The following is a 14,438-nucleotide window of genomic DNA, read 5'->3' on the forward strand; positions in this document are numbered from 1 at the left end:
ATGAGCCACCCACTCACTCTTTTAAATGTTATCCAGTGGTTGAAAAAACATGAAGTAGGTGGTTTATACCTACCAAAAGAAAAAAATTTTCCCCACTTTTGTTAGCTATCTCATTTAAATTATCTTGGTGACTTGACTTGTTCAGCACTGGAGTTTTGACCAAATACACAATTTAAATTGAGAAAATGCTCCTGAAAGTTATTGGTATTTATGACTTTTTAGGAGTTCTCACAGTGGTAGTTACCTGTGAATCAGCCTATGACAAACCAAAAATAGAAGGCCAGTTACGTTTAACACTATGTAAGTCAATGGTTTAGAGCAAGGCCAACCCAAACACGCAGACATAAGTTAATCAGAAAGCTATTATATAGATCTCCTTAAGTTGAATATTCTGTGGTTTCTCAGTAAAACTGTTATCAATCTGCTGGGTCACAGAAGAAAAGGGGAGGGTGAACAAAAAATAACATTTTTAGCTTCCTATAGATTTAGTTGTTACCCTGTCTCCCCAGGCAACACAACCTATATACCAAGTTAAGAAATTAACTCCGCTGGAAGCAAATCCAGAATTCCAAAAACATTTTTAAGTAGCAAAGAATTTACTAGTAGAGTTTGATAGAAAAATCCTTTAATCAAAACAAGTTTACAATGTTGACACTTATGGCTTAACTAGAATAAATCTGTTCAAATTTAAGTTGTATTAAGGACCAGATATAGTGTAATATCAATAGTTCCCTCAAAACAGTGGGTCCTGGTTCCATTGTAAGACCTCCCAAAAAGCAAAACTCCAACTGTTGAAATAATTCACTTTTCATCTATAGATGAAAGCAATTACCTGAGAGGTCAAAAACATACAATGCATGTCACATGCAAACACTGGTATTAGTATTAAGCCTTTTCCCCATATTCATAGTTTTGAAACATGAGAAGTGTCTTAGCTACTGAAAACCACCAACTGACCTAATATTCAAAATATCTTAGAAATTCTATCTGCTAAATTACCCTTAAGTTTTGTTAACGTTGGTTTACCCTGACTTAAGTCCATATATATGAATATACAGACCATCGAAATACTCCTTTACTTTGTCTTACTGCCTCAGAGCAACATGTATTTCTAACTCCTCACAATTCTGTCACATGCAGGATCTCTAAATAATAATCCCCTTCTGATATAGCCTTGTTTTCAAATAGGTTAGTTTTCTTATATAGTATTTACTATTTACTGCGTAAGAATCATGGATTTTTTTTTCCAATTAAAAAAATACTCAGTGACTTCCTTAAATGAGTGTGACTTTTTAAAAATTCAGAAACTTGAGACAGTTCTCAAAAATAAACTTTTATCATTTACTTTTAGTTTCAGCTACTAGTGCCTGTAAAGGATCTTAGATGGTAGAACCCTAAAGCCAGATTCATTCCTATATATACCTATTCTGCTTTCTGCAGGGAAGTCACGTGACTTCACTGAATTCCCAGCCATAAAACCTAAATTACCTTCGAAAGTTAACATGAGTTTTGTACCTCGTAGAATTGTCAGTTCAACGTCAGTTGGGTATCTAGTTGTCATACAAAAAGGCATACAGACCACAAATCGTTACAAAGCAGCAGGATAATAATGTAGCACAATGTAGACTGTGAGATTAAAATTAACTTTTGATAAAATAAGTGAGTACTTGTATAGAAGTAACATTTTATCTACCATAAAAATGCATAACTTCTACAAAACCCACAAACAGTGAAAAGACAACTCTGGTAAATCCAATATTTGTAAAAACTATGCACAAAACCCACAGTATTTGGGAAAGAGGAAAGGTTTATACAAGTAGCAGTTTTAAAAATGTAACTTTTTTCTACTATCAATTACACATTAACATACGCACACTAATTGAAATTATGCTACAACCAATGTCTGGAAAAGCAGTTTAACATTTCCTAAATGAGTTTTCCCTCACACTTAGTGAATAATGTAGCTGTTAATACTGCACAAGTACAATTAGCAATAATGTTTAATTACTTTTAAACAAATATAAAGGGATTTTTCTCCCTCCAAACAAGTTTTCAACATCAAAACCTATGCTTATAAAAATTTAAAATTTTCAGCATTCTAAATATTTCAAATGAAAACCATTACAAACTTCTCAAATGTTCTTTATATTCCAGGTATGTCAACCTAATTATCTAGTGTAGAATCCTTCAGAGATATTTCAGTCTCTCTCTCTTCATTGGATGGCCTAAAGAAAGGAAAGAAAGGTGTGTCAACTGGGATTAGGGGCTCTTTTCCTTCAGGGGGAGGGGGAAAAACACATTAAATCTGTGCATTATGTTTTTAAGGCCACCAGAAGATTAAAGAAATAATAATCTTGACTTCCTTTTGTTCAAAATTTTATTTGACCATGTTGTGTCTTCTTCCTAAAGTAATACTGGGATTAAACACAAAGTAACTCAGGGAAGCATCATGGCCCAGGCCCTTTCCATCATTTCCAGCTTTAAAATGAATTCTCTTTGAAAAACATGAAAAGGTTAGATCTGTGATACCAACACATTATAAACCTTAATAAAGAGAAGGGGTGACAGACACAGATGACAAGATTTCCCTGACTTTCAGAATTAGAAGGGATGCCTGATTCCAAGCCCTTCAAATGTGTAGCAGAACAAAGCCAAGACTTGGAGAACCCCAGTTCAGTTAACTAGTTATTTAGAGTGGGTGCAGCAGAGAACAGCCTGTGATTTTAGTCAAATTTTTGGATTATTCTGTCACAATTCAAGAAAGTATAAATGTAAGTCACTATTAGAGCTGCATCAGTGAAAGAAATCCAAAGAATACTTCTTTAAACTGGAATCCTACCATCTAGCTCTAATCCTTTGAATACAGGCAAATTAACTGTAAATTGTATTTTTTTGTTGCCTTTTTGATTTCCGTCTTGCTTCCTGAATTCAGGAACTGAGTGATCAAAATAGAATTCTTCTACAAATAACCTTGGAACAGCAATGTGACTTAAGAATTAAAAATCTACATGATGACCCATTAAAACCTGTCCTCACTTTTTCTTACTGCTGGCCTCATGCTTGTCTTTGCTTTCTTCACTGCTGTCTCCATTGTGCTGTGCTTGGTTACTGTCTGGAGCATCGGATCCTCCATTCAGAGTCTTTGAACCTTTAAAAGGGTTCCAAAGGAAAAACCGTTAGAGCTTCTAATGCTTTTAAGATATCCTCTAAAGAGTCAAAATAAAAAATAAAACCTGGCCCTGAGGTCTCTAGTACTTAATGTACCTCATCTGAAACTACACTGTAATCTTTTGGGTATAACTGAGGCACAGTAAGAAGCAGGGTTACTCTATATACCTATCCGTACAAGAACGGGGATTTTTTTTTTCTTTTTTAAGTTCTTTATTTTGAGAGAGAGCCAGAGCAAAAGCGCAAGCAGGAGAGGGGCAGAGAGAGAATCCCAAGCTGGCTCTGCACCGTCAGCACAGAGCCTGACACGAGGTTCAGTCTCAGGAATGGTGAGATCGTGACCTGAACTAAAATCAAGAGTCGGATGCTTAACTGACTGAGCCACCCAAGCACCCCAGAAAGAGCATTTTTCATCTGATTATTCTATTTCTTATAAAAATGTGAATCAGGGGCACCTGGGTGGCTCAGTCGGTTGAGCGTCCGACTTCAGCTCAGGTCACGATCTCATGGTACGCGAGTTCGAGCCCCGCGTCGGGCTCTGGGCTGATGGCTCGGAGCCTGGAGCCTGCTTCCGATTCTGTGTTTCCCTCTCTCTCTGCCCCTCCCCCGTTCATGCTGTGTCTCTCTCGGTCTCAAAAATAAATAAACGTTAAAAAAAATTTTTTTTTTTTAAATGTGAATCACAGTAAAAATTTTGTATTTCCCATTGGTATTTTATTTAAAAAATTTTTTTTAGTGTTTATTTTTGAAAGAGACAGACAGTACGTGGGCTGGGAGGGGCAGAGAGAGAGGGAGACACAGAATCCAAAACAGGCTCCAGGCTCTGAGCTGTCAGCACAGAGCCCGACAGGGGGCTCGAACCCACGAACTGTGAGATCCTGACCTGAGGGAAGTCCGTCGCCCAATTGACTGTGCCAACGAGGTGCCCCTCTCATTGGTATTTTAGAACAAAAAGTGTCAAATGTACTGTTTACTAATTGACACGATTTTATGTCCTATTACTAATTAAATGATGAGGGCACTTTCTAACAAATCTCTAAGGAGACCTGAATCATCATTCCCTAGTAAATGAGTAAAAACAATCCAACTCCTTTTGAATATTTTTTCTACATTAAGCAGCTCCTAAGACATTTAATAACATGGAATTGGGGGAAATAATAATACTGTGGTTCTAGGAGTCTGTCACAGAGGTACCCTAAAATATCTGTGGTGGAAATTGCGTATCTGGAATTGGCTCCCAAATTATCTTCAGGGAGGTCACAGAGAAGCCTGATGAGAGTAAAACGGAGCAATAATCGCAGAAGCTAGGTGATGGGGACCTGGAACTTCCTTTCTTGTCTACTGTGTGGTCAGAAATTTTTCCTAATTGAAGTGAAAAGAGAATAGTAACTGCTCATAGTATTATTACTAAACACTAGTATTCACTACTACATTAAGCTTGATGAAAATGATTTAAACTGAATGAAAAAGAAAAACCCAAGTGTTTAACCTTAGCTTCTCTTTTTCTAAGTGCTTTATGAGACCTCTTCATTTAATGCAGAGAAGATATTAATGAAATTACATATCAAAGCCATTTTTAAAAAGCAGTCCCAGCAGCAAACAACTTATTATCACATACCTGTTTGTTCCTTTTCTAGCTTTTTGTTTGGCCCTTTCTTCCCTTGATCTTTGGTTTTATTTGCTTCCTCATGCTGTCTTTGTTCGGCAAGAGATTTATTCAGCACTTGTGTGATCACAGAATCTCCTTCACCAACCAAAAACATATTCTTAAACTTGTTATACAACATTGTGGACTTTTCCATGATAATCTGACTGACTTTGAATCGCCGTATCTGAGAAAACAAAATGTACACTCACAATTGTTTTCTTCACTGATTTTTAAACCCTTATTTCTTAACCAAGTGGTAATGAGAAAATTTTTAAAATCTGCACGATTCACGATCACTCACTTTTTTCAGCGTGGTGATCATCTCTGTGTGTTTCTGAGCTTGTTGCATCGTGACCTGAAGTGACGCAAGTTCATCCAAGGCCTCAATACATCTGTTCACGTCCTTCATGACAAAACAGTAACGTCATAACTGTTAATTACCACAGCCTGGATAACCTATTCCTAAAGAATACTTTAAAAATCTCAAACAAGGCAATACAAAATAACCATAATAGTCCCACTTCTTAAATTATCCATACTTACAACATCATGAGAGAACATGAAGCTATAAAGGCAGTACTATATTTTTAAGTGAGGTATGAAACACTTACAAGATTATCAATTTTGAGTGAATTTTTAATTTCAGCATGTATCCTCTGAAGTCGAGAATCCATTGATGTTTCTATAAATTGAAATGTGAAACACAGTGAATAGTTTTTCCAAAACCCCTATTTCTGTATAAATCTACTAAGCAAAGCACAGTGACAAGACCTGGTGAATTTTTAAAAACGTTCTTAGTAATCTGCCCAGATCACTAAGAAGTTATTTGGCACATTTTAGTGTTTAGGAAAGCAGCGTTCATCATTTAAAGAAAAAAAATCACCTTCTAGCTGCATAGGTGTCTAAAATAAGCTGTCTGCATCCAGTAATTAACCCCTTTATGCCAATCCTTAGACAGCTGTTTCACCTTACACATTTAACCAAATAGAGAAACTCTATCTGAAACAATGAGATCTGTCAAAAATGGGAAAACATCTAACTTTTGGCAATGTTACAAAAACATGATCATCAAATAATGAGCAATAAAACCGCAAGCATGACTCCTTATTAGCAAGTTCACCTGATTATACTTAAAATACAAGGACTATAGAATCCGTTAGGGATCTGAAAAAGCACAATTATAGGGGATTTGAGAACTCTTACGAAATGATTTAAAAACCTACACATGAAAAATTAAATATATAACTTCCTTTCTATGTATAATTTTTATACATCTTAGGAAGGGAAATAACTAACCTCGCTTCTTCTCCACTTTCTTAACTTCTGGCTTCTTTCCTTCATCTTTATTCTGCCTATCAAATGTTAACACAAATATTTCAAAACGTTGGAACTTTGTGACTGATTACCAAATGCCCACAATCCCTTATGTAAAAGCTAAAAAAATTTTTAAGGTAGAAAATAGCCTAGATCACAAGGAATTGACTTGTAATGCATACAACTTTAGAATGCCACAGCATTAAGTATAAACAAAAAACACCTGTAAAAACGAACATGCTAAAATCTAGTGTTTCAGTGGCATCACAAATAATTTTGATGCTAGTCATGGTGAAACTTTTTTCCAATAGTAAATAGTGTGTTGCTTAAAGACCCAATTCCAGGGTCAGTGGACAAACATACCATAGTGGGAAAAGAATGCTTATAAACATTTCATGAATTCTACATAATTATTTTTAAAAGTAGTATGTCAAAACAGACTAACTTTTCCCACATCTCCAAGAGGGCAGACAGTTGAAGGAGTTGTTAAGTTTCAAGGTTAAACAGACTGTTCAAAGACAATAGTATTAAAACGGGGGTTTGGCCAATACATCAAACTTAAATGACATTCACTGACATTTACATACCATTATACAAAAGAAAAAGTACCATTTTACTGTAAATAACCCTTTAAAACAACTCCTAATTTCTAGTGTCTTGGCTTTGAGTTCGGGCCCTATTGTAAACCAATTGAAATAGACAAGAACAAAACAATATCTAAAAATCAGGTTTTTTTAAAAAAGCCTTTATTTTAAAATTTTGGTTACAGTTTCATTTTTGTTTTCTTAACAAGTCTACTGTTTAATCTCTCAGGGTTAAAAAAACAATTATTAAGGTTCTAAAGAATTAAACAACAAAGGAATGTCAAGGGAAGGGCACAACTGCCCCCATTCTCTGGGGTATAAGAGCTATTCCAGTTTAACACCTAACTTCAAAACAAAATGAATTTTTATATTTTCTAAATGAAATAATGTACAACCACCATCTTCTAACTTTCAAACACAAAGCTTCACCTTAAGCTTGGAAAAAAAAACAAAAAAAAAAAATTAACAGGAATGATGGCCGACCTTAGTATGTAGTGTGTACCTTACAGGATTTTTTTTTTTTTAAACAATCATAACACAGTAATGCCATTAATGAAGTCCTCAATTTAGAATCTGCAACATTCTTCCATCAAGGGGGGGGAGGGGGGAATTCAGTCCAATGAGTCTGTCTCGAGATCTTCATCTCTTGTTTGCTCCACTTGTATTCTCTTTTCAGTAACTGGATTAATGCTTTGAGCCCAAAATGAGATATATTTTTTATTACTGTAGATTACATGTTGTTTGGCTGGGAATACAATACAATAAACTTTATTTTGCATAATGCATTTCACACAAGCTGCATCTGAAATGCTTTACAGAGCAAAACTGTCCAAGTACAAAGTTTTGTAATAACAGGAGAAGGAAAGAAAACACAAATATTAGAATTTGAGAAAGTTACATTCGGAGGACATTCAAAAAGAAACTGAAACACATAAAAGATAACTTTGAGATACTGAAGAAGGGCCGGGCTAGATTTACTAAGCAACCACTAATTTTCTATCTTAGTTTGGGGAGCACAATAAAGTCAAAAGTAACAAACAGTCCAACAACTCTTCAGTAGAAGGATAGAAAAGGATAGGCAATAAAAAGTAACTTTAACATATTTACAGAAACGGTCAAGTCTAACAGACTACAGGGAGTAACATTTCTGAGCTTTAGATCTTTGATGTCACTCCACTCAAGCAGCTGAAACTGCTTATTATCCTCCAAACAACTAAGAAAGCAGATAGTCAAACGCTATACTTGTGAAGAGACTTTGGCTCACAACTCTATCTTATAAAGAGAAAGTACAAATTAATTAAAGAATTCATTACTTATCGTTAAATGTGTCTTAGTGACCTACAGCATGTTTTTAAAATCACTTCCATTAACAAGAAACCAAGTTTAGTCAGAATAATGCAAGACGCTTCGCAACCAAATGCTTTTCAAAGAAAACTCAGAAGTGGCAGTCTAAAGATAACTAGGAAAACAAATGTAATAAGCACATGGAGTGTAATCATCACCAGTGCTATTTTCCTCCTAATAAAATTATGTTATAGAATAAAATTAAAGGGGAAAGAAATTCCCCACGGTAAGTGCGTATTGTCTCCAAGTATCAAAACTTAAGTCAGCTTGGAGCTTTTGTATCGCACACATCCAACTCAAACCCTGTCAGCCTCTAGATTTACTTTTACTGGCTTCTCGGGTTTCCAGCTGTGCTCCTCTTATTGTTGCTGTTCTTTTGGGAAGAGGTCTGCTGGTGGTATGACAAGGATGTTTCCTTCTTCCTCCACCAACATGTTATCACCACTTTCTGTATTTAATACTAAACAAGTAAACAGTAGAGGATGAGGACATTTTCAGCAAAGCCACTAACAGTTAAATCCTATCTGCACTTTCAGTTTAAATTAAAAATATTCACAAGTGATTACCTCTGAATTTCCTCCTCTTACTCAGCAAAGAATGAAGCCTGAAACATGATTATCATCATATATTGAAGACTGTTTTCTAACACAGGGGAGAAGTCACTTCTCTTAAAGGCTTCATCAAGGTCTGAAAAATGAGATTCTATCGTTTAAAAATTTCATGCTAGCTTAAAAAATCAAAATTTAGAATAAAAAAATACTTACTGCTCCGTTTCCATCTGTTCCTCTTGCTTGCGTTTTCTATCTGCTGCTTCTTTCTCATGTTGGCCTTTCAACATATTCCTTCTATGAGCAGTCTGAAAGTTTCTTCCACCTTTTCTCTTCTGTTTTGAGGATTAGGATGAATTTAGTTAACTACCAAGTCAGTGACTATGATTACAATCTTGGGAGGAAAAAAAAGCAACCGGTTTTCTTAAGGGACAAATACTTAAATGACTGATTTTTAAAAATCTCAGAATTATACATGTTGCTGTCTAAACTGAACTTTCCCTTGCTGATTCGGGGAATTAAAATCTATTTCCTGCACTGCTGTAACATACAAACGATGGCCTTTGGCTCAAAGTATGTCAGGCTGTTGGCCTCCACACTATGGTTCTGATTTCAGTACTGTTTACTGACAGGTACATTGCTTGGCTTCTCAAGTATTTGGAAATCAGGAAAAAAAAAAGAAAAAGAAAAAAAAGATTCACACAAACCAGGTCTGTAGATCTCCAAGGCTACATACAGTACTTATTCCTAAACAACTGTGGCATTCAAATACCACTGATAAAACGTTACACTAAATAGGCCTGAGGAGTAGTTAAGAATTTCACTGTAGGAAATAATAAAAATCCCCATATAAATGCATCGCTTTTAGGTCTTAACTCGTCGCAGCTCATCTAGCTTAATTTCTACTTTTCTACCTTTTCTAGATAGGTGGGTTACTGGAGTAAACATTTGATTTCCGTATCATAATTGTGAAGGGTGAGATAAACTTAGAATTATAATAAAGTTTCAAGTATGGTTTTTAACACAGCTAATTCAAGTTTACTCAGAAAGGCAGGGAAATTCAGTTTTACTTTTAATCACATTCATACTTTCACAGATACTGAAAGCTTACGAGAGAAAAAGAACTACACAGGAAACCAAAAATAGAGTAAGTATTTTACTTGATAGTACCTTTTCACTTTCTTGATCATCCCCTTCCTCTTCAGAATCAGAGGTTGATGTAACCCCTGTTTTAGCTGAATTTTTTCTTTTGGATTCAACTTCTTTCTTCCCCTCTTTTTTGTCTGGCTCTTTTCTTGGCTTATCTTCTTCTTTCTGGCCCTCTTCATCCTTTTTAAGCTGCTTTTTAGGTTGTTTTTCTTCTTGCCCCTTTTTCTTACTTTTGTCTTCTTCAGTTACCCTATTTTTGAAAATACAGCAATGGAAAATGAATTTTTAGGTATCATTATTCATTGTCTTTTAGCCATACTCTCCCAATCAAAGAAGTATTTTGGCTAAAAATGAGCAATAATTTACTTAGACAAATTTAACATATCTTCCAGTAAAATAGGAGTATCTTTACCATCCAGTAATAGAAAGAAAAGAACATCCTTTTCATATAAATTAGAAGACACAAAAATCACAGTGGCATTAAGGTAATAAAGTGATTTTCCCTTTGTTTTCCCAGTTTCTTGTCATGTTACTCATTCACTGAAAAAAAGAATACAGAGTAGGACCTTCTGTGCCAAGATACTACTCTTCACTGTGGGGCCACAGCAGTATATTAGATGGGTGAAAGAGCCAGACCTTCTATTCTACATCATTATAAGAATAACAGGTTTTAAAAAGAGTAGACTGGGAAAAGTACAATTGTAGAAGTGAACTGGTTATTATCAAATATGGCCATTTTAGAATTCAAAGAAATACTCTACAAGGTAAAAGGCTCCCAAATTACACACATAATGGTAAAATATATGGCCACTAAGCATAATGTCTAACGGTGCTAAATTCACTAGCAATAAGCATTCCCATCACCAGTGGATTTACAGACCTCATTAAAACTAAGTCAAAACTAACCAAAACTGTCCAGTAAGCGTAACATTATCATTGGATGACATCTATGCTAATGAATACAGCAGAAATAAATATGAATATTTAGTATTTATGATACGATGTTAGGCTCTAGCAGAATCAAAGGATGCCAGTGCAGGGGCCCTTGGGTGGCTCAGTTGGTTGAGCATCTGACTTCAGCTCAGGTCATGATTTCCGGGTTTGAGTTTGAGCCCCGTGTTGGGCTCTGCACTGACAGCACGGAGCCTGGAGCCCACTTCGAGTTCTGTGTCTCCCTCTCTCTCTCTCTGCCCCTCCCCTGTTCATGGTCTCTCTCTTTTTCTCAAAAATAGATAACATTAAAAAAAAAAATGATGCCAGTGCTAACCACATAATTACTTCTATGGTATATACGTTCAATGAAAGCAACCCCATGAAAAACTACAACAAGTTTTAACAGCTGTTTAAAAAATCTTTTTGGGGGGGGGCACCTGGGTGGCTCAATTGATTAAGTGTCCCACTCTTGATTTGGGCTCAGGTCATGATCTCTCAGTTTGTGAGATCAAGCCCCACGTCGGACTCTGTGCTGTCAGCACAGAGCCTGCTAGAGATTCTCTCCCTCCCCTTCTCTCTGCCCTTTCCCTGCCCATGCTCACTTGCTCTCAAAATAAACTTTTAAAAATAAAAAAATAAAATTAAGATTGATCTTTTTTACTGTTCTAGGAATTTCAGTGAGATTTTCAAAAATTACACAATTATATCAATGGGTCTGAGAGGTAGAAGAGACTTCAGATCATATAACTGGTCCAATATCTCAGTTCCAAATCCACTGACCACCTATCAGACACTGCTTCCTTGAACTCTTAGGAGATTATTAAACTGGAAGAGAAAAAATTCACTTTTTAACCTCTTTAGAAATTTGTCTTATTAGGGGCGCCTGGGTGGCGCAGTCTGTTAAGCGTCCGACTTCAGCCAGGTCACGATTTCACGGTCTGTGAGTTCGAGCCCCGCATCAGGCTCTGGGCTGATGGCTCAGAGGCTGGAGCCTGTTTCCGATTCTGTGCCTCCCTCTCTCTCTGCCCCTCCCCCGTTCATGCTCTGTCTCTCTCTGTCCCAAAAATAAATAAACGTTGAAAAAAAAAATTAAAAAAAAAAAAGAAATTTGTCTTATTAACAACCATTATTGGCTATGCTTATTTTCAAATGTCATATGGGTTTCCTCATCAATTTCTAACCGATGGAAGAAAAGGCATGCGAGTAAAATCATTTAAAATTTTAAGTTTATATAAACTTTATATCTTAAGAGTGTTACATACAGTGGAATACCATTCGGCTTTTTTTTTAAAACAGATTAAGAAGTGTACAATAAGGTCATAAGAGATGGGATTATTATTTCAAGGGTTTTTGAACAGTATCAAAGCAGACTGCCACAAAATTAACCATCAGAGCTTGCTATAAACAAGTATTTTCCGAATGGTCCTCCATACCGCCTTTCATGAAAAACACTTCTCCATAGCAACAATTTCCCTTTTTACTAGGTCAAGGCACAGTAGGAAACTATTTGTAAATAGTTAAAAAAACATGTTAACGTAAGCAAAAACTACTGCAAATACAACCCCAATTACCTCAGTCGCTTATAACAAATATTTCTTACTTTACGTGAGAATTATAAGATGGTTTCAGCTCTTCTGGGTTCTATACCACTGTCATTTCAGGACTCACGGCAAAAAAGCTACCACTAACACATACATTCTGTTCTCATGATGGGAGAGCAAAAGTATAAGAAAAGCTTACATAGTTTAACTGCACTCCACACTGAGTTTGTGCTCAGATACACAGCTGAGAATAGCTATAACCGATACCCAGCCTACACATAATGTGAAGTGTCATTAAGTTACCACTATGTGAGGCTGTCCATAAATTGCCTTTGCAAAAAGCTCATGGATACAGAAATTTATGTAACACAATGTGACACTGACTCTGGGGCTGAGAAATTGAAAATCCTAATATATTATTATACAATAGGTAAAACTGTCATTTGTGATAACGTGAAAGAAAATTCAGTGAATGTGTGGCTTTGAGTGACAAGTTTTCAAGACCGAATGCTAGCATCTTAAGTTGGTTGTTACCAGGATAGATATGATAGGGTACTTCAAGAAAGGAGTTTAAAAAAAATAACAAAATGACAAAAGGAAAACCGAAAAATTCCACGCATTTCTGTGTTTAAAGTCACCTCCATCTTGTAAAAACTTCAAATTCAGAAAAAGACTAGGGTCAAAGATCCAATCAAGGGTATGAGCTGCCAGCTTCTCCTTAAGTATTCAAATTGGGCTACCGTGGTCCTTCAGATGAACAAATAGGTTCTAGGAAAGAGACCAAGGGGTTCTCAGGAAAATCTGTAAACTCAAAGTGAGTACAAATTAAGTATAATAAGATAAGCATGTGGGGGCAGGGGGACAGTGTGAATACAATTTTTTAAGCAAAAAAAATTGAGAAAAGGATTGAGAAAATCCTATAAAAAGACCACCTGCATGGCTCAGTTGATTAAGTGGCCAACTTTGGCTCAGGTCATGATCTCACAGTTCGTGAGTTCGAGCCCTGCATTGGGCTCTCTGGTATCAGAGAGGAGCCCACTTCAGATCCTCTGTCCCCTTTGCTCTCCCTAAAATAAATAAATAAACTTAAATAAAAGACCACTAGGCATGAAGCTGGCTCAAATAAAACACACACACTCACAATAAAGTATTATTAGCAAATGTAATACAGCCTGCATCAAGAGAAATTAATGGAGATCTAAAAAGGAACCTTGGGTCCCTCCAACTCCCTACAGCCTGAAAGCAGACGGAATCCTACCCAGCTGATGAAGGTAATATTTTCCAATGACCTTTTCAGACACATCTAAGGACGATACTGAAAAAGTAAACTGTCACAGGGTTAGCTAAAAGCCACGGAGAGATATGGTCTGGCAAGAGACTCTCAGGGAAAAACTGGGGCCTAATCAAGGGAACCTTCCTTATACCTAAAATCAGGAGATCTCACACTATTTTCCCAGAATTCTAGATTTCCTAGGGAACAATGACTACTCTATGCCTCTTAATCTTCTCCTTTCCAAACAGGCGTATTTATTTATTATGGTTCCCTATCCCAGATCTGGGTGTGTGATAAAAGGGAGAGGGGAGCAGATACCTTGTGTTTTCAGTTCCTAAGTCTCCAGATCAAGACCTTGTATCAATTATGAAATCCTAGACTTTATACCTAATGCCACGATTAGATTAGGAAGGGAATGAATAAGATTTGGCATGTTTAAAAAGAAAAACTCATCTGCGTGTACCTAATTTCTTCACTACAGCAGTTAAAACCACGTTGTAATATTGTGCCAGTATTTTTGAGGATAGTTTAATAGCTAGCTTGGCAGTAAAACTCTTTAAACACATTTTAATCAAAAAGTACAAACTTCCATGTTCTGTAACTAAAATGTCCTATAAAAATGTTTCATATAAAACACTGTAAAAGCCCCTCTTAAATGACCAACACGCTTGAGCCTTCTCTATAAAATCTTTAAACATAAGAGCTAAAGAAGACTTTTGCCCTTTCTCTAAATATATACTCTCTCTCGTGAAGTTTCCACCCAGAAAAGTCCTATAACAATACCCATATGCAGAAAAGAAAGGTGGCGGGGCGCCTGGGTGGCGCAGTCAGTTAAGCGTCCGACTTCAGCCAGGTCACGATCTCGCGGTCCGTGAGTTCGAGCCCCGCGTCAGGCTCTGGGCTGATGGCTCAGAGCCTGGAGCCTGTTTCCAATTC

The 14,438-nt window shown here is 36.4% G+C and overlaps 2 protein-coding genes across 6 annotated transcripts in view; one reads left to right on the forward strand and one right to left on the reverse strand.

The window, feature by feature from the left end:
• Positions 1-14,438, forward strand: part of SNAPC3 (small nuclear RNA activating complex polypeptide 3) — a 69,573-nt gene that overhangs the window by 46,775 nt on the left and 8,360 nt on the right. The gene's annotated exons all lie outside the window — the stretch shown is intronic.
• The window catches only part of PSIP1 (PC4 and SRSF1 interacting protein 1), a 39,970-nt gene continuing 26,107 nt past the window's right edge, over positions 576-14,438 (reverse strand). Inside the window, exons 9-16 of one of the 5 annotated variants that reach the window (XM_040481292.1) lie at positions 9,777-10,005; positions 8,823-8,941; positions 6,113-6,168; positions 5,428-5,498; positions 5,118-5,219; positions 4,787-5,000; positions 3,037-3,148; positions 576-2,225 (exon numbers count right to left, since the gene is read on the reverse strand). In XM_040481292.1, coding sequence (XP_040337226.1) covers positions 2,165-2,225; positions 3,037-3,148; positions 4,787-5,000; positions 5,118-5,219; positions 5,428-5,498; positions 6,113-6,168; positions 8,823-8,941; positions 9,777-10,005 — 964 coding nt within the window. In that variant the 3' untranslated portion in view covers positions 576-2,164. Of the gene's footprint in view, positions 2,226-3,036; positions 3,149-4,786; positions 5,001-5,117; positions 5,220-5,427; positions 5,499-6,112; positions 6,169-6,859; positions 8,746-8,822; positions 8,942-9,776; positions 10,006-14,438 lie in introns of those variants that run through there. The other 4 variants (XM_040481294.1, XM_040481295.1, XM_040481296.1 and 1 more) reach the window with 4 other exon arrangements.

This window comes from Herpailurus yagouaroundi, unplaced genomic scaffold (assembly GCF_014898765.1).
Source record: "Herpailurus yagouaroundi ecotype Mexico unplaced genomic scaffold, PumYag 160, whole genome shotgun sequence".
Taxonomy (NCBI): Eukaryota; Metazoa; Chordata; class Mammalia; order Carnivora; family Felidae; genus Herpailurus; species Herpailurus yagouaroundi.